Consider the following 20,689-nt stretch of genomic DNA (forward strand, 5'->3'; position numbering starts at 1 on the left):
GGTTAGTGATAGAGAATTAATAAGAAAGTATTTATTATGATATTGTGACCTTTATTTTAGTATAATATGAAATACAGTATTATAAATTACATTATAATTTCCCTGAATTAAATAATTAACTCTCAGTTTTACTGATACACAACAGAAGACTTGCTCACAAAGAGTAAAGCACCTCACAAATAATTTCACTGAGTTGATTGCAAATAGTTTTTGTTCATTTGCAGAATAATGGACCACATTTCTGTCTAATCGATGTGTGCACCGGAGTCATCTTCTTCTTGATGATTTCCAGTTTCCGCAGTCTACGTCTGTAAGCGAGTAACCTTATTCTGAATGTGTGAGTATTTGGTTCTCCTCTCTGAATGAGACAATTTTCATTTTATCAGATTGGCCTTCCATATCGGTTGCGATGTTGTGAAAATAAAGCACAAGCCATTTATTGCTTCTATAGAAAATAAATTTGTCCATAAGACAAAATACCTTCGTTTCAACTGTTAGTTGCAGGTATACATGCCTTCTGGTCGACCAACTCGTGGTTTAGATTCATCACGCAATAAAACTCTCTCTCAAGTAAATGTTTTTACTTCCTTCATCTTCAGAGGTGCTGTGATGCACTGAACTTTCGCAATATCATACTATTGTTCTTTTTGGCCGCACGAAGTACTCTTGTCAAATTGTCTTTCAAGCCAAAATAATAATCATAAAACTTCTCTGGACACTGAGCCTTCATTCCGAGTAGAGTTTCCTGTTTCTTTTGTTACGCTACCTTTCATTGGAGCCGGTGGAGTTTTGAGGACACTGTTGATTGGCGGCAGTCATTTACTCTGCTGAATTCCATCATGACTGATGAGAAAATCAGTAATTCTGTACTGATTCACCACTGTTTGCTTCGCTTGGTACGCTAGAAGACATGAGCCTATTATCCTGGAGACCACCAGTGTCCTAATCTCTGCTATCACTTTCATCAAGGACAGCTTCATCTTCAAGCCACTCAGTAACGGTTCATTCAAAATTTCGATCACTTCGCTGACTTCAGATGATACGGATAGTGTGGTATCCATGTTATAAATGAAGAATAAAAGTTACTATCCTGTTTATAAAAAAACCCTAACGCTGATCTGAAAGTATTTCGGCATTGACAATGAGGAATACACCTACCTTCAAAAGAGCACTCGGTTGTAGCTTTTACAATACCTTTGACCTCTCAGCAAAGAGTATAACTGCGCCTAACTGATAATTGTTATCAGAAATCTAGCTACTTTAACGCACTAATCAGGTAAATGGTATATAAACCTAGGAAAGACACTTAGTTTGCTGAGGGATCTAAAAGACCCTGTCACGCGTTAGACGTGTAGGATTACTAAATTCATAATGTAAATAAATTAATTGTGCTACAACAAATAATGCTTTTTATGAAGAAAGTCTATTGTCTTTCCAATGACTGCACTGGACATAAACTACAGTATACATATTTTAATACTTTTTTTGTGAAAATCAAACGTGGCTAGGTATAAAAGATGTTTTTTTGAAAACGAAACGTTGCTGGATCTAAAAGGCCCATGTTATGCATCCAAGGGTTAGAAAGACGAAGACCCTACGATATTTAGGAGAGACAAATCCTCAGAGACTCTCGCAAGAGATGTACAAATATCAGTAATGACGTAAGCCAAGAACTTCCGATGCGTAAAGCAGCCTGGGAGGGACTCACACACAACCACACCCGACTTGCTGGAGCGAAGAACAGATGTTGAAAGAGATTCACGAAACATGTTGAAGGCACACAGAGTATGAAATGATGTGAGTTTGAATAGAATTGTGTAACTTAACAGCGTGTAAAATCAGCGAGCAACAAACGCATCTGCCGCGCAGGATTAGCCGAACGGTCTAAGGGCGTTGCAGTCATGGACTGTGCGGCTGATCCCGGCGGAGGTTCGAGTTCCCCCTCTGGCATGGGTGTGTGTGTTTGTCCTTCTGATAATTTAGGTTAAGTAGTGTGTAAGCTTAGGGACTGATGACCTTAGCGGTTAAGTCCCATAAGTTTCACACAAATTTGACCATTTTTGAACAAACGCATCTACACTAAAGCGCCAAAGAAACTGGTATAGGCACGCATATTCAAATATGGAGATACGTAAACAGGAAGAATACGGCGCTGCGGTCGGCAACGCCTACATAAGACAAAAAGTTTCAAATGGCTCTGAGCACTATGGGACTTAAACATCTGAGGTCATCAGTCCCCTAGGACTTAGATCTACTTAAACCTAACTAACCTAAGGACATCACCCACATCCATGCCTGAGGCAAGATTCGAACCTGCGACCGTAGCGGTCGCGCGGTTCCAGACTGAAGCGCCTAGAACCGCTCGGCCACATCGGCCGGCAGACAACAAGTGTTTGGTGCAGCTGTTAGATAGGTTACTGCTGCTAAAATGGCAGGTTATCAGGATTTAAGCGAATTTCAACGTGGTGTTACAGTCAGCGCACGAGCGATGGGACACAGTTTCTACGAGGTAAGGATGAAGTGGGGATTTTCCCGTACGACCATATCACGAGTGTACCGTGAATATCAGGAATCCGGTAAAACATCAAATCTCCAACATCACTGCGTCCGGAAAAGAAACTGCAAGAACGGAACCAACGACTACTGAAGAGAATCGTTCAATGTGACAGAAGTGTGAAACTTCGGCAAATTGCTGCAGATTTCAATGCTGGGCCATGAACAAGTGTCAGCGTGCCAACAATTCAACGAAACATCATCGATATGGGTTTTCGTGTAGCCTTGATGACTGCACGACAGAAAGCTTTACGCCTCGCCTGGGCCCGTCAACACTGACACTAGACTGTTGATGACTGGAAACGTGTTGCCTGGTCGGGCGAGACTCATTTCAAATTGTATGGAGCGGATGGAGGTGTACGGGTATGGCGACAACCTCACGAATGCATGGGTCCTACATGTCAGCAGGAGACTGTTCAAGTTGTTGGAAGCTCTGTAATGATGTGTGTCGTGTGCAGTTGGAGTGACATTGGACCCCTGGTGCGTCTAGATACGACTCTCACAGGTGGCATCCTGTCTGATCGCCTGCATCCATTCGTGTCCAGTGTGCACTACGAGGGACCTGGGCAATTCCAGCGGGACACCCCACAGGTCCAGAATTGCTACAGTGTGGCTCTTGCGCTGACCACCAAACATCTTCCGAGACATGAACATTTATGAGCATATCTGGGCTGCCTTGCAACGTGCTGTTCAGAAGAGCTCTCCACCCCCCTCGTGCTCTTACGGATTTCCGGACAGCCCTGCAGGATTCATGGTGTCAGTTTCCTCCAGCACTACTTCAGACATTTGTGGTGTCCATACCCCGTCGTGTTGCGGCACTTCTGCGTGCTCGCGGCGATCCTACACGATATTAGGCAGCTGTACCAGTTTCTGTGGCTCTTCAGTGCAAGACAAATATTTACGGCACAAGCTGCAGCCCATGCACGAGGCTTCTGCGAGCCGTGGCTTACCGGAGAGCACCATGTCGAGGTACTGGCATCCCAGGACCTCCTCGTAGCTGGGCCTCCCGCCGCTCTTCTGCATGACGTCATCCACTTCTCTTTGCAGGCGCCGCTGCACGTCCGGATGCGTGGCCAACAGGTAGCTGCTGAACACCATCAGAGACGAAACGGTATCGAAGCCGCCGAAGAAGAATATAACCGCCTGCGCCGTCACGTCTTCATCGGTAAGGGGTGCTGTTACAGACAGAAATAAAAAAAAAGTGATAAATAAACGAACTCCTCATCCCAACATTTCCGCTACAGCTTCCAGACTAAAAAAATTGAAATTTAAGACAAATGTTACTCATGAGCAACTGTTGCACACTATTTGATATAAAGTATCTGGAGATCCCTATGTGAGGCGGTATTGACCACTAGACGTCACCAGAATTGGTTCCGGTCGTGTAACAAGAGGCGGGGAATATTGTGTTGTCAGTGGAGAGGCAGTGACAGCAGAATGGGTCAGTCGGAAGAGCTCAATGGCTTCGAAAGTGGGTCAGTCATTGGATTCACCATGGAATTTTAAATCATTATAAAATTGCCCAATTCGACTGAAAAGTGATGTGACTGTGAGGTGGGAACTCGAGGAATTGACTGCAGCTGAACAAGTAGGCCAGGTTGGCCAGGTAGGCCTCCTGCACTGACAGACAGGGACCATCGGGCGTTGGGGAAAGGTGAAAAAAAAAACGAATGAAATCAGCGGAAAGAGTTACTCGTGAGTGCTACCAGCAGTCCAGCACAAAGACTGTGACCAAAGTTAAACAGAGTGAGGTACAATCATCGAACATTTCCTCATAAGCCATAAATTTCTGCAGTCTGTGCTAAGCGACCCTTGAGGTATTGCAAAAAACGAAGCTGCTGGACAACGGGTCAGTGGAGACTAGTGATTTGGAGTGATGAAGGACGCTGTACCACGTGCCAGTCCGAATGCCTGGAGAACGTGTCCTGCCGTCATGCCGTCCAGGGTAGCTGCGCTGTCTAAGGTGCCTTACTACGGTTCGCGCGGCTCCGCCTGTCGGAGGTTTGACTCCTAACTCGGGCATGGGTGTTGTAGGGAAGCAGCATACTCACGCCTTATAAAATTCACAACAGTCTTTCCATTGTGTGCCAGCCAGTCCGCTGTAACTAGCTCTGACGTCATAAATATTGCGCAATAAAAAAACTTTAAAACGAAGTAAATAACCTGAAACGGTTCTAGCATGTCAGGAGTAATACAAAATCAATATGTGTTGGATATCAGTTCAATAACTTTAACCATTTTCGAAATTTGGATGTTTTTCTGTAAAAATCATTGGCGCAACTTATAAGAGCTAGAAACTTAAAAAATTATATTTAGATTCCTTTTGCATAATAATTTAGTAGAAACAGTATTCTGGACCTCACAAATTAAAATTTTAGTTGAAATTCATGATTATCTGGTTTTTATCTTAAAAATTAAGGAAGCATGATAGATTAAGTAGGCGAATAAATAAAGCTAGGATGTTTAACTTTAAGTAAAAGGGAGATCCGCTATAATCATAAAGATGTGAGAAGTTTCAACTGAATAACTATAAAACTATAGCGATAGCGTATCTCCAAAGGGCAAGTTCAGAGCTCGTCTACTGCGTGTAGTGTAATTAAATTAATTCTCTCGCCCAAAATATTTAACTTAGCCACGTCAGACTTTTATTATGATTACTTACTTGTGTGCTGATTGCACAATTAAATTGAAAGCTTCATCGGCCATCAGCAAACGAAGCAATGATTTATTCGATAACTTAAAGTGGTGCATTACTACCCCAGCGGCTAGTCGGTAGAGCGGATTTGGTCAGGCGTTCCCTTAGCCGTCCGCACCGCAGCTTTATATGTAAGAACGCTGCGCGAGGAAGGAAGGCCCCAGTTCTCTCCAGACGTTGATTAGCGCACCACCTGCGCCGGGAGTCGCGCCGCGTCCGTATCGTTGATATAAACAGCCTCGGATGCAGTAATAAGTTACTCGGGATACGAGAAACCATGAAATCGTTTTCGAGTGAAGTGTTAATTTTGGGATGACGTTAATGATCTATCTTTAGTTTGCGTGTGTCGTATTTTCACGTGCCGCCGCAGGACAGACATTCTACCATTATTAGCGTGGCGTTTGATGAACATTATCATTAAATTATGGCGAGCATTCACTTAAACATTTAATTTGAACATTTATAGTTGCATCAGCGCATTAGACTCTGAACTGCTCTGGTAGTTGGATTGTGTGGATACTTTTTGGTCTGTGACTTTCTGAATATAGTGAACATTTTAGAGAGAATGGTTTTTGATTATGAATCCCAGACAATCTCCTAATTCCTCAGAGCTATAAGCTGTAGCTATAAATGTATTTCTCAGATGAAATGGGCACTAGGAATTCTAATTACAGGCTTCACGTTTTGTAGTTAGAGAGCCAGTGTTGATAACGGCAAACAACAGCATTAAATAAATAATAGGAACATTAACAATTATTCCACCCGCTGCCCCACAGTGTGTGTGTTGTCCTTAGAGTAAGTTATGTTAAGATAGATTAGTTAGTGTGTAAGCTTAGGGACCGATGATATGAGCAGTTTGGTCCCACAGGATCTTACCAAATATTTCCAAATTTTCCTGCCGTCATGTACACTGGCAACGGTGGAGTATGGAGGATGTTGTGTTACGGAATGGGGGTGTTTTTCGTGGTTAAGATGCGTCCCGTCATTACACTTAGGGTAAAGCTAAATGCGGAAGCATATGAATTCAACTTTCAGCACTGTTTACTCCTTACAGTAAAGACATTGTCATTACACTTAGCGAAAAGCTAAATGCGGAAGCATATGAATCCAACTTACAGCACTGTTTACTCCTTACAGTAAAGACATTGTTGGTAAACGATTACTGGTTGTACCACCATAATAGTGCACCTTGTAATGAAGCAGCATCTGTAAGGTAATGGTTCTTGGATAATAACATCCTTGAAATGTACTGGTCTGCCCCAGACCCCAGTGTCCAACATCAATACCTTCTCTGGGTTTGGGTGTTGTGGAGGAATGGGCTGTCATACCTTCACAGGCATTCAGACGCCTCATTGAAAGTGTCCTCAGCATAGTTCATTTCACTATCGATTACCTCTGACGACGTCATATTTGGTTTATGTGTGTGTGTGTGTGTGTGTGTGTGTAGGTGTGTGTGAGTGCGTGCGTGTGTGTCATCTTGACGGAGTTTCTCTGAAAACTGAGGTTTTAAATTCGCTGCACAGCGCGTACTTGCTGCAGTTTCGGCTTGAAAATGGCAGGGTGTGCTCCTGTCGAAACATCGGCTGTTGCCGACGACTTCACCCGGCTGCATTCCCATAAGTTATTTGCACAGATGAACCCTTTATAAAGGCGAAGGGTGAACACACCACATATTAATGTCCACTAATAGGTGTTTGGACGTTTTTGTTCGAATAGTGTAGCTCTGTATTACTTCGTTATACGCAGAAGATATTTTACGACATTAGGTCTTATATCAGACCCAGTGATCAGTTTAATATCAAAATTGGTGTTACGTGGCGCTTTCGTAGCAAGTACCTCTCCCCCAAGTAGATATCCATGGTGTGTGTCACGGCGTCCCCTCTCTGTGGCCAAATGGAGGACCACCACGGCTAGACCTCTGGTTACACTGGCTGTAGCTTCTTGTCCGTAACTTCCAGCCATTCATCCCCCCCTCCCCCCCCCCCCCCCCTCAATCCGTCACCAGGTGACTGTTTCAGCAGCGAGGCAAAGTCTTGCAAGTGTTCGGCACACTTCGTACAGGGTGTCCGCAGCAAACTTCCTTGGCTACTACATCAAGTTTCTGATTACTGTGACTTTCGACATTCACTGGTACAAAGTCGGTTGTTATTTCGTTCCCCTGCTGCACATTTCTTTCCTGAATCGCTTGAAATGAAATCGACTGAGTAAGTGAAGCAGAAGGAAAATTTTTTCTCTCAGTCACACCTCCCGCTTCCTTGTCTTCACAACCACATACATTCTGGAGTGTAACATTTAACTCGGCCGATGGATCGACCAAGGTGGTCCAGTCACATGATCCATCCGATCAACGGACATCAGCCCCTTAGATCTATACCTGTGGGGCCCCTGAAAGAAGTCGTGTATGCAGGGACCACCTCAGATGCAGAGGCCATTCTGTCTGTCATGCCAATCAGTTGCAGGGTGGCCCATTTGAACACATGCGCGAGTCGCTGCCGCGTCGTGTTCTTGTATGCTCTGCTGCAAACAGCACCTGGTCTAATGATCGTCTCATCGCAGCACGTCGTGTACTGATATGAGACATTAATATATACCCTGTAGAATAGACACAATGTATTTTCGGAGGCATATGGCGTGGCAGTTGAAGGTAGCAAAACGAACTGCCTAAACTTTGCCCACAATTCCCCTTCGTCCACCTTGCTGGAACTAAATGATGTCAATTCACTGTATAGGTCAGACGTGAACAACTGCTTATCTGCTCTGTCAAACAGAAACACTCCCCTAGCCTTCTTAACTGATGTATAAACTTCCGAAAGCATAGCTGCCATGACGACATCAGGATCGCTAATCCCCGTTTCTGTACTGACGTTTCCAATAAAGCCCGATCTATTTGCAGCTAAAAGGTCTAAGAGTCTAAGATACATCCATTGCGTGTGAGCTCCGAGCTAGCTGCTAGAGACAGTTTTCAGAAAACACGTCCACGTATTTTGCGTGACTGTTTGTCTGCACCCCCCGCATTGAATCCGTAGACATCCTGCTCTATACTTGGTAGGTTAAATTCGCCTCCAACTAGTATTCCTCGATCTGGGTATTTACGTGGTACTGACCGTAGGCTTTCTTTGAATGACTCCCGACCTGTCACAGCGGAATCGGGTGGCCGGTAAAAACAGCCAACAATTAACTTGGGATCAGTTACACCTGTTATAATATTCCAGATAACTGCACTATCACACTCAACTTCGACCGAAATAGAGACAATATTGTTGTGAACTGTAGTGAACACTCCCCCTTCTATGGCCTCTGACCTGTCTTTCCGATATACGTCCGACGACTCGCTAAATATCTCAGCGCTTTCCACTTCGGGTTTTATCCAACTCCCGGTCCCAAGAATAGTTTGAGCGCAAGAACTTTTCTGGAGGGCACTAAGTTTGGAAACTTAATTAAAACTTTGATAGTCACAGTGTCGTTACTCTGGACGCCGTCTGACTTCCCTTGCTGCTTCACAGTAAGCACGTCTATGTGGATGTAACTTGCAGTTGTTATGCAAAGATGAAGAGCGTTTAACAGGACCGACTACTATGGGGAGCTGAATCAAACCATTTTGCCGACTGAACAACATAAACAACAGCATGGAACGTGTCACTAGAATTAATATTCAAATCTTCAATAAAATCTTATTTGTCTTCCAGTTCTAGACGTGTTTCCACCTCCACAGAATCGACCTGTGGCTCCCCAACACGTGGCCCGCTGTTGTCATCCAAAACTTGCTGACGGTGTCTAAGCATTGTGGTATTGCACAGAATCATCCTGGTAAGCATTCCCACACAAGAACAGAAACTGTCATTGATTTAATTTTACAAAGAGCAAAACGATCATGTTAAACCTCACTCTATTCGCAAGTAACATAGCGCTGCATTAAGACACTGTCATTGGACTTGAGTTGATGACAGTTCAAATCTTCTCCCATCATCGAGATTTAGGCTTTTCTGTTGCTTCCTTAAATCGCTTCATTACCTAAAGTATTTTTTCAGTATCGGGATGAGTTTACGACCATGTGGCGTAGGAGACGACATAATACGATCTCTTACGCGTGTTTTAAACTTATCATTACCAAGAAAGAGGAATGGTTCAAGATCTTCTGTTGTCGTAAGGCACGCAGCTATCTAGTACGGTGGCTGCAGGATGGCTATGTTTTTTTTTTTTTTCGCTTTGCTCACAGCACAGCTGACAGAACTGCATAGCCTAACATTCAGTCGATACGAAGATTCAACCCTCTACATCATCATCATCATCATTTAAGACTGAGTATGCCTTTCAGCGTTCAGTCTGGAGCATAGCCCCCCTTATACAGTTCCTCCATGATCCCCTATTCAGTGCTAACATTGGTGCCTCTTCTGACGTTAAACCTATTACTTCAAAATCATTCTTAACCGAATCCAGGTACCTTCTCCTCGGTCTGCCCCGACTCCTCCTACCCTCTACTACTGAACCCATGAGTCTCTTGGGTAACCATGCTTCTCCCATGCGTGTAACATGACCCCACCATCTAAGCCTGTTTGCCCTGACTGCTACATCTATAGAGTTCATTCCCAGCTTTTCTTTGATTTCCTCATTGTGGACACCCTCCTGCCATTGTTCCCATCTACTAGTACCTGCAATCATCCTAGCTACTTTCATATCCGTAACCTCAACCTTGTTGATAAGGTAACCTGAATCCACCTAGCTTTTGCTCCCATACAACAAAGTTGGTCGAAAGATTGAACGGTGCACAGATAATTTGGTCTTGGTACTGACTTCCTTCTTGCAGAAGAGAGTAGATCGTAGCTGAGCGCTCACTGAATTAGCTTTGCTACACCTCGCTTCCAGTTCTTTCACTATGTTGTCATCCAGTGAGAATATGCATCCTAAGTACTTGAAACCGTCCACCTGTTCTAACATTGTTCCTCCTATTTGGCACTCAATCCGTTTATATTTCTTTCCCACTGACATTACTTTCGTTTTGGCGATGCTAATCTTCATACCATAGTCCTTACATTTCTGATCTAGCTCTGAAATATTACTTTGCAAACTTTCAATCGAATCTGCCATCACAACTAAGTCATCCGCATATGCAAGACTGCTTATTTTGTGTTCACATATCTTAATCTCACCCAGCCAGTCTATTGTTTTCAACATATGATCCATAAATAATATGAACAACAGTGGAGACAGGTTGCAGCCTTGTCTTACCCCTGAAACTACTCTGAACCATGAACTCAATTTACCGTCATCTCTAACTGCTGCCTGACTATCCATGTAAAGACCTTTAATTGTTTGCAAAAGTTTGCCTCCTATTCCATAATCTCGTAGAACAGACAATAACTTCCTCCTAGGAACCCGGTCATATGCCTTTTCTAGATCTATAAAGCATACATACAATTCCCTGTTCCACTCATAACACTTCTCCATTATTTGCCGTAAGCTAAAGATCTGGTCCTGACAACCTCTAAGAGGCCTAAACCCACACTGATTTTCATCCAGTTGGTCTTCAACTAATACTCGCACTTTCCTTTCAACAATACCTGAGAAGATTTTACCCACAACGCTGATTAAAGAGATACCTCTGTAGTTGTTACAATCTTTTCTGTTTCCATGTTTAAAGATTGGTGTGATTACTGCTTTTGTCCAGTCTGATGGAACCTGTCCCGACTCCCAGGCCATTTCAATTATCCTGTGTAGCCATTTAAGACCTGACATTCCATTGTATTTGATGAGTTCCGACTTAATTTCATCCACCCCAGCTGTTTTATTGCACTGCAATCTATTGACCATTTTCTCCACTTCCTCAAATGTGATCCTATTTCCATCGTCATTCCTATCCCATTGTACCTCGAAATCTGAAACATTACTGATCGTATTTTCACCTACATTGAGCAACTCTTGAAAATATTCCCTCCATCTGCCCAAGGCATGCACAGGATTCACCAGCAGTTTTCCTGACCTGTCCAAAATACTTGTCATTTGCTTCTTACCTCCCTTTCGAAGACTGTTAATTACACTCCAGAATGGTTTTCCAGCAGCTTGACCCATAGTCTCCAACCTGTTTCCAAAGTCTTCCCAAGATTTCTTCTTGGATGCTGCAATTATCTGTTTGGCTTTGTTTCTTTCTTCAACATAACTTTCTTTGTCTACCTGAGTTCTAGTATGTAGCCATTTTTGATACGCCTTCTTTTTCCTTTTACAGGCTGCCTTGACTGTGTCATTCCACCAAGCTGTTTGCTTCATCCTACTTTGACACACTACTGTTCCAAGACATTCTTTAGCCACTTCTAGTACTGTGTCCCTGTACCTTGTCCATTCCTTTTCCAATGACTGTAATTGACTACATTCAACTAACTGGTACCTTTCTGAGATCACTGTTACGTACTTGTGCCTGATTTCCTTATCCTGAAGTTTCTCCACTCTTATCCTCCTACATATGGACCTGACCTCCTGCACTTTCGGCCTCACAATCCCAATTTCACTGCAGATTAAATGATGATCAGTGTCATCAATCTACAAATCTGAATAATCCATATTAGTTATTTTGTTCAAATTTGGTGCACAGCCTTTTGTTATTAATGGAATGATGTCAAAATTTCAGATTTTTCTTTGTTATAGTTCTGCAGATAAAGAGAATTACCTAAAACTCCTAAAACCTACGGCTGTTTTCTAAAATCTAGTTAGGAACAATAACAGATGGAGTTTCATTATCATTTGAAGGCATTCCAAAGTTATCAATGCATAAAAAGCAATTAATTAGAATTTTGTTTTTAAGACTTTAGTCACTGTGCGTTACGTAATACAAAAATCAGTCAAAATTACTATTTGATTATGTTTTACCGTGAGAATTATTGAGAGAATTATTGAGAGAGTGTATGTGGGACATACGTTTAAATTTAATATCTCATTTGTCTTAAAACCTTGTACAAAGGAATTGTGGGGAAGTTATGTTGAAACCACGATTCAGGTGATCCATGTGGGTGTACGCTTTCTTTTGTATAAATGTACCCAGAATGGAAGGTAGAGGCGGAATAAGTTTATTTCTCAAATTGAAGAATATTTCACACTTCGTTTATTTTAATTAAATAAAATACAAGAATTTAAAGTTTTGCTGATATTAATCACTATCTAGTTAGTGATTGGATAAGGCAAGATTGGCTGCGAGAATGATCTGGAAGGAAGAGTTCGTTTCTACAAGGAACGTTTAGATCAACAGCCAATCAGAATTAAGCTATTCCCGCGCGAAAAGAGGAGTGTGCATATAGGAGAGTACCTCAAGAGGGGTCGCTTGCTAGCCCGTCTACGGATAACACGATGTCAGATCGCTCTTTACAAATATTCTGTGAGATGAGGAAATAGTGAGCTAATTTCGGTTTGAACATATGGTAACTGAAGCGACTGGAGTTACGAACATTTTAATGAAAGTGTGGTGTTTCTAAGTTAAATGGTTTGAAAGATATGAGCGTGTGAACTTTCTGGTCGTAGTAACAACTCCGAGTGGCGTGTTTCGTGCTCTGTACTGAATACTTTGGCTGGCACCTCTTACGATGAAGACCACTGAAACGGCCGAATGCTTAACTCGCGAAGAGTTGTGCGTCTGTGACTGGTAGAACGTGAAAATTAGTCGGTTCGGGCTTACTAAAATTCTGGCTGCTTTCCGAGTGAATATTTGTTATAAAGACAGTGAACCTCGAATGTTAACGTTTTACCATATTAAATAAGGACTTGATAGCCATTTCACGTGTTTCAATATGAACACAAACGCTTTTCTGTAAGTAGACCGAATATCCGGAACGCCCGATTTTCTGATCGTGAACTTTCAGGAACTAACTTTCAGCTAGAGTTACGCGGCCTCTGTGCGGTAGGTGTTAGATGGTGGTTTCATCGACGCTGCTCTACGCTGCGTAGCACGTATCTGCTACCGCAGAGTGAAACGACGTCGCTAGGAATCCTATCGAGGTAGGATAATAGCGATAGCGAAAGCGTTGGCGGCCGACTCCGCCCCGCAACTGGCAGAAACGAGGAAAGGCGTCGTCGATTTTGATCCGACGAGGGCAGCTGCCACACTGGGGACAGTGGATGAACTGGCCAGGCAACCGAGCGAGTGTGAGAGGGGTCAAATTGTGGGCTCTAGAGTCGCGGGATGATCATTTTGGAGAACTGTCGCAAGTTGGACGATGTTGGTACAGTTTCACAGCCGTATACGAGATTCCGGGCGTGCACAAAGCACAGACGCCCGCAAAAACCGCCGTATTTTAAGGACAGCAGTGGCAGATCGTGCGGCCATCACAGCACAGATAAGAGGTCTCGTGAGCCCAGAGGCGTCAACACGAACTGTTGCGGACCAGTTATGATGGGTGGAAGTGCGGGTGTGCACACCTCCAGGCCGTCCTCCACTCACGCCACAGAACCGACGTGCCTGAATCTACTGGTGCTTCAGAGGATCACTATAGTTCAATTCTTTTATCTTGGCGGTTCGCGCATGCCCGCCCAAACGCGGGAGATTGCTGCGTTGCCAGTTGTACGCACCAAGAGAAGCAGCGCCAAAGTATAGTATAGTTCGCAAACTTACGTTTAGGGGGGGAGCGAGCAGTTTATGAAGTAGAGCCACCACGGTCGCATTAACCCTTTCGCTGCTACAGAGACGTGCTCCCCGCATTCCGCGCTGTGCGCGATTTTGTCATCACTGCACTGCTCGCATGTGCAGACACATGGTGTTCCGACTGCTTTGACACTCTTTATGATTCGATTTCACAAAAACTATTGGCCCAAGAATTTTGATTTTTACACATATTCTTGACTGATACCTTCCCCCCATAAATGACTTAATTTTGTTTCGATGTTCAACGCAGTTACTGTGCAGCATTAGATCTAGTAAACCATTACACGACATTTTCCTGAGGTAAAAGTCCATAGCGTATACTTTCCGTATGGTCGATTTTAGTTGCCACTAGAAATTTCAAAAAATTACATTCAAGTGAATAAAATTCATGAAGTAAGACACTTCGATATTGTTTTTAAATAAAGAAAATATTTAGTGTCAATCAAGGTTTGATCTCAGAACCTTTTCCTTGTCAGCCAAATATCTTAACCGTTACACTAACACAGCTCGTGAAACAACTTAGCTCCAGGAGGAGTTTAAAATATCACGCAAAATACCGACAAACACTGTTGGTATGATTATGAATTACTCACGTTTCGTCGAAGTACAATAGGAAATAAACAATTACCGCTGTTCTTTATTGCGAAAAAGCGGTTAGTGAGAATGATACAAACACCTTTCCTTGCTATCGCCTGAATTAGGAGGCTTATTGCTTGTTTGGTTTAATTAATTACTAGAATATGAAGCAATTGGTATAAAGAATGCTTTTTCCAAACTTTCTATAAAAGAAAGTCTGCTATGAAGACCTTGCTTTTGTTTAATTACTTTATTTATGACTGAACGTTTCTAAAACTGAAGACACTCGTCCGTGCTCTGCACTGCAGTCGAGTTCTGGCAGCGCCGTTCTCTGTTCATTGGCTGACTGTGCTTTGTGACGTCAGATGCGCAGAACGAACCTAAACTCGGCCGCCGTCATAAATGACGCGCACTTTAGGAACCGCGCACCGCGATATTCAGCGATGAAAGCAGATTCTGCCAGCACGAAACTGACGGTGGTTTGCACGTACAACGTTGACTGCGGAATGTCATTAGACCTGCTCTTTTGCCATTCTTGCAACAGGAAGGTGATGTGTTGTTCCAACAGGATAATGCTCGCCCACAAACTACCAGTGAAACTCAACGCGCTCTGCAAGGAGTGCAGCAAATTGTCACCAATCGAGCACGTGTTGGATACGAGAAGTGGGCAGGTGGAGCTGGAGTGGCGTAACGTACTCCAGCAGACGCTGTTCGCAGTCTGCACGAAAGACTGGTCGCCAGAGTCAGCGCCTGCATTGGCGCCCGTGAAGGCCACGCCACATACGAATAAGTCTACGGGTGTTTCAGCGTGCGCCGATACCTGGTATCTGAGAACCGCTCGTCCTGTTGGTCTGTAATTGTAATTGTTTCTTGTACTCCAGATGTAATGTTACAACAGTAAATACTGAATGAATTGGAAACCTCTAAAAGGGTTTACTAATTTAACTGAATCCGAATAGCAATCGCAGAATCACAGGATTAGTGAAACCTAATTAAATTGCTTATTACTATTTCCCAAGATTCTCCACATTAGTCTCTCACAGAGCACGGTAATAGCATAAATGCGTAATACTGATTACGTTTCTGACGTTCCACAGACGCGAGTAATACCTTTCACATACGAACTGAGCCGCGCGTGCACCCATATCGGTTCTGGACGCTGGTTCGACCTCAGTAGTTTCGTTCCGCAGCGACCGCCTTTTTGGCGTCTCGCTAGGGTCAGTCTGGCAGCGGCTTGAAGAATTTTAACACCACGAGTGGCTCTCTGTGAGTTTTGGTCTCGGGTACTCTCCCACACGCTAAGCAGGTCGCTCACCGAGGACCAGGTGGTGCCACTGTGGACGAAGGCTGCTTACCGTGGGGAGTGCGTGGATGTCTCTGGAAGATTCAGCGCTCCCCGTTTGTCTTCATGAACGCGTGTGTCCAATTCCCATTTATGGTGCCTTCGTGAATGATTGTGATCTTGCCAGCATTCGTTCGGCCCCAGTATCCGTCGTAGGAATAAATGGCGAGATCCTCATTTCTGTATGATTGAGAGTTGAGTGCGGTTTGTGTTTAAAGCTACTGTTACGCTAACTCCTGATAAATGACAGATGTTCTGGTTTCACCCCTAGTTTTCTGTAGGGGCCACTGTTTGCAGTGGGCTTTAGAAGTGGTTCAAATGGCTCTGAGCACTATGGGACTCAACTGCTGAGGTCATTAGTCCCCTAGAACTTAGAACTAGTTAAACCTAACTAACCTAAGGACATCACAAACATCCATGCCCGAGGCAGGATTCGAACCTGCGACCGTAGCGGTCTTGCGGTTCCAGACTGCACCGCCTTTAACCGCACGGCCACTGCAGCCGGCCTTTAGAAGTGGATCAGCATCCTTGGTAATGAGAACATGGTTGAGTTATTTTTAAGACTGTTGTAAAAGGCATCACAGGTTGACCGGCTATAGTTCCATTATTACTCCATTAGGTATAGACGTTTTTCCCATATAATCTGAACCCGTGCCTTATTTTTAACCACTCGGGGGCTCAAACCTTATAATATCTATTGTGTTTTGTTTATAACTGCATGATATGGCGTTCAGATGGTTTTAAAGTATTTTTATGTTCAATTGGCTATTCGTGTTTGTGGTCTAAATTGGCGCAGTCCCGTCGATCTGAGGGCAAGCGCCATTTTACGCTCTGTAATTTGTATGTACGTTTTACAGTTCGAGCTGAACTAAGCAACAGTTTGGTGGACGGACTGAGCTTAAGTTGTCGACCTTTCACTGGTTAATTAATTTTCGGCCCGCTTTTAATTGTGTTATGAATCAGTCAACGCATTTGTTTTTTTGCTTTGTGGTTGTTTGGTCATTTAAAATATTTTTTCAACTGATTACTTTTGTTCTCTTAATAAATTTAAAGGATTTGGAATCTAAAGGTTTTTTAATTTTATGGTGGTTAAATAATTTTGAAATCATTATTAACGCCTGTATTATACGTAAGTTTCTTGTAACTGCCTTTTAAAACTGCAAGCAAATTTTTCTCATTTTTTTCTTTGGTGGATTACCTTTTAAATGTGTATTTTCTTAAATGTGTCTGTCTTACAACTTTTGGTTTTTAAAGTGTTATTCACGCGATACTCTTGAATGCCACTGGAACAATTTTTTAAATATTTGCTACATTTGAGAAAATTGAAAAGAAAAAATAATTAAAGCATGGAATATTTGTCTTGTGTGCTCAGCACTTTCTCACTCCCAGATTCAGGCCCGCTGTTATGTCATTAACAAATAAATTACTTGTTAAAATTTTTGTTATTAAGACCGATTTGAATAAAAAATCAGTGTTGACATATATTGTTAAAAAGACTGGGAAAAATTTGTAATCTATGATGCTGTAATAATTAACAACTCTCAAACGTGTAAATTACTTACGCTTTCCTTTGACTTCCATGGTTCCGTTTAGCTCTTCTTCCTGCGATGTTAGTTCGCCTCGTCGCGCCTGCATCAGTAGATGGATCATATCGTGGCGAATGATTCCGTGTTTCTCTCTCGTTCGAATAGTTTCTGAGATTATGGACGTGAAGTAGTCCACGGCCTTTGGGTCCAAGAATGGTATGCGCAGTAGCTACAACAAGAGGAATGCTATAAACAGCCTCTCTATTTGCTAAAGAGAATAAATGCGAATTTGTGTACTCTGCACGAGGTACTCACTTCCATTAGTTTCGATGACAGCAGATATCCAAAAGCGACCGTCGGTCTGAAGGTGGTGAGTGCACGACCCATCGTGTAGAAAGAGTTGTCGGGCTCCGAAAGCGAGTCCACCTTGACTCCAAACGCTGTGGTCGCAATAATGTCGTTGGTCATGCGTGTGAAGAAGTCCCTCATCTCCAGCGTGAGTATGGCTTCCCCGCCAGAAGAAACTTCAGGAAGAGAAATGAAAAGCGTGTACGTTACTATTTCTATGACAGTGGGTAAATACTATTTTTATAATCAAAGCAGTACTCCATCACTCAGGAGAAGAAAATACTACTGTGTTTGTCCACCAAGGAGGAACCATAAGTAAGGGGATCGGTTCTGCCTCTACATGTCTGTGCTGCACGATGTTCTGAATAAATTAATTGTTACAGGGTAGAGAAGGGTTGGTGAAAGGAGAAGTTGCCATATTCATGAGAAATTTTCATATATTGAAGGATGCACATATTCACAAATTTTGCTTAGAGCAGCATATGGGAGCATGAGCGAAAGAAGTAGAATTTCATAATAGTCCTTCATGATAGAAAGTACATATATACCGAGCACCCACAGATAATTTTAATTTATTTATAAATCGCCATTAAGCTCTCACTGGCGTATTTAACAGTAAAAACTAACGAAATAGGGGTTACCAGCGATTTTAATACAGGTTATCTTAAAGATTTCTCTAGAACGATAACTTTTTACTGCAGTTGGTAGCATTGTCATTAAATTAATTCGTACCATACAGTTCTCAAATAGGGTAGCTAATTGCTCATTGATAATATCTTTAGAGAATGGAGTAATGAACAAAATTATATTACAAAACAAACAAAACCGTTCGTTAATGGCCTCTCAGACCGTGACTTGAGTTTCTTATGTTAAACATTAATACCGATAATACTGAGTAGGGTACAAGTCTACTACACCCGAGTTCAGGAGGGTCGTCAGTAAGCCATAAATAATCTTATGAAATTCAGTAGAGACATGAAATGGAGCTCATAACATGAAAGAAAAATGTCTGTTCATCCAAACGTGCAGGTAAAAATATACAAATAAAAAAAAAATTAAACACTTCCAGTAGTGAAGTCCTTACCTTATAATAGCTGTTCACCTCCACAAGGAATGAAGGCTACAGCCAAAACAAAGACATTGCTTACTCAGAGAATAACGGTATCTTTTATGACATAAGGAAACTGTAACTGCCAAATTGGGTGGTAGAGGTAAAATACAAGGAGCGAAAGGCTATTTACAATTTTTACAGAAACCAGATGGCAGTTATAAGTGTCGAGGGGCATGAAAGGGAAGCAGTGATTGAGAATGGGATGAGACGGGGTTATAACCTATCCCAGATGCTATTCAATCGGCATATTGAGCAAGCAGTGATGCAAACAAAAGAAAAATTTGGAGTGGAACGGACAGTGTCTTGAAATATGGGTATAAGATGAACATCAACAAAAGCAAAACCAGCATCATGGAATGTAGTCGAATTAAATAAGGTGATGTTAGGAAATTAGATTAGGAAACGAGATACTTAAAGTAGTGGATGAGTTTTGCTATTTAGGGAGCTACATAACTAATGACGGTCGAAGGAGAGAGGATATAAAATGTAGACTGGCTCTGGCAAGGAAAGCGTTTCTGAAGAAGAGAAATTTGTTAACATCGAGTACAGATTTAAGTGTCAGGAAGTCGTTTCTGGAAGTATTTGTATGGAGTGTAGCCATGTATGGAAGTGAAACATGATCGATAAATAGTTAAGACACGAAGAGAATAGAAGCTTTCGAAATGTGATGCTACAGAAGAATGCTGAAGATTGGATGGGTGGATCACGTAACTAATGAAGAGGTATTGAATAGAATTGGGGAGAAGAGGAATTTGTGGAACAACTTGACTGGAAGAAGGAATCGGTTGGTACAACACATTCTGAGGCATCAAGGGATCGTCAATTTAGTATTTGAGGAAAGTGTGGAGGGTAAAAATCGTAGAGGAAGACCAAGAGATGAATACACTATGCAGATTCAGAAGGATGTAAGTTGTAGTAGTTGCTCGGAGTTGAAGAAGCTTGCACAGGCTAGAATAGCATGGAGAGCTGCATCAAACCAGTCTCTGGACTGAAGACCACAACAACAACAACTGCCAATGAGAAACAGCTCTGATGCTGATGTTATAGTTCGTTAAAAGATATGCTGAAAAATACTCAAGATATTAATACAGACATTAAACCAAATGAATTACGAGGAACAGACAGTCATAACACGTACCAAAATAAAGACACTATAGGATATAGGAAGAAAGTGATTAACACAACCAAAAATGAAAAGCACCACCTAGAATTAACAGTAACTAATATGATGGTGACAAATATGTGCAATGTAGACAAAATTTTTAACAAGCATCCTATCAATGTTTCTGAAAAGTTATGGTTATCAGCTTCAGTAGATGCAGCCAATAACTTGGCCAAGCCACTTCAAGTAACTTCTGTAATATGAATATGACCGTCTCTACATATGGCTGACGTAAGCCATTGTATAAAAAAGACAAAGGAATACCGACAAACTTCACTAGTTTCACCTTTGTCAGAAATCTCGAACATTTTAGAAAAGGTAAAAGCCCAGTCAACAAAGACAAAAAAAAAGGGCGGATAGGAGAAATGAATGGTGTAAAAAACTTCGTGGCAGATTAAAACTGTGTGCCCGACCGGGACTCGAACTCGGGACCTTTGCCTTTCGCGGGCAAGTACTCTACCATCTGAGCTACCGAAGCACGACACACGCTCGGTACTCACAGTTTTACTTCTGCCAGTATCTCGTCTCCCACCTTCCAAACTTTACAGAAGCTCTCCTGCGAACCTTGCAGAACTAGCACTCCTGAAAGAAAGGATATAGCGGAGACATGGCGTAGCCACAGCCTGGGGGATGTTTCCAGAATGAGATTTTCACTCTGCAGCGGAGTGTGCGCTGATATGTAACTTCCTGGCAGATTAAAACTGTGTGCCCGACCGAGACTCGAACTTGGGACCTTTGCCTTTCGCGGGCAAGTGC

General features: G+C 42.6%; 1 protein-coding gene across 1 annotated transcript in view; it reads right to left on the reverse strand.

Moving 5' to 3' along the window:
• Positions 1–20,689, reverse strand: part of LOC124794836 (cytochrome P450 9e2-like) — a 130,072-nt gene that overhangs the window by 26,675 nt on the left and 82,708 nt on the right. Inside the window, exons 4-6 of the mRNA XM_047258501.1 lie at positions 17,628–17,836; positions 17,349–17,541; positions 3,504–3,728 (exon numbers count right to left, since the gene is read on the reverse strand). Coding sequence (XP_047114457.1) covers positions 3,504–3,728; positions 17,349–17,541; positions 17,628–17,836 — 627 coding nt within the window. The remainder of the gene's footprint in view (positions 1–3,503; positions 3,729–17,348; positions 17,542–17,627; positions 17,837–20,689) is intronic.

The sequence above is a fragment of the Schistocerca piceifrons genome, chromosome 4 (genome assembly GCF_021461385.2).
Source record: "Schistocerca piceifrons isolate TAMUIC-IGC-003096 chromosome 4, iqSchPice1.1, whole genome shotgun sequence".
NCBI lineage: Eukaryota > Metazoa > Arthropoda > Insecta > Orthoptera > Acrididae > Schistocerca > Schistocerca piceifrons.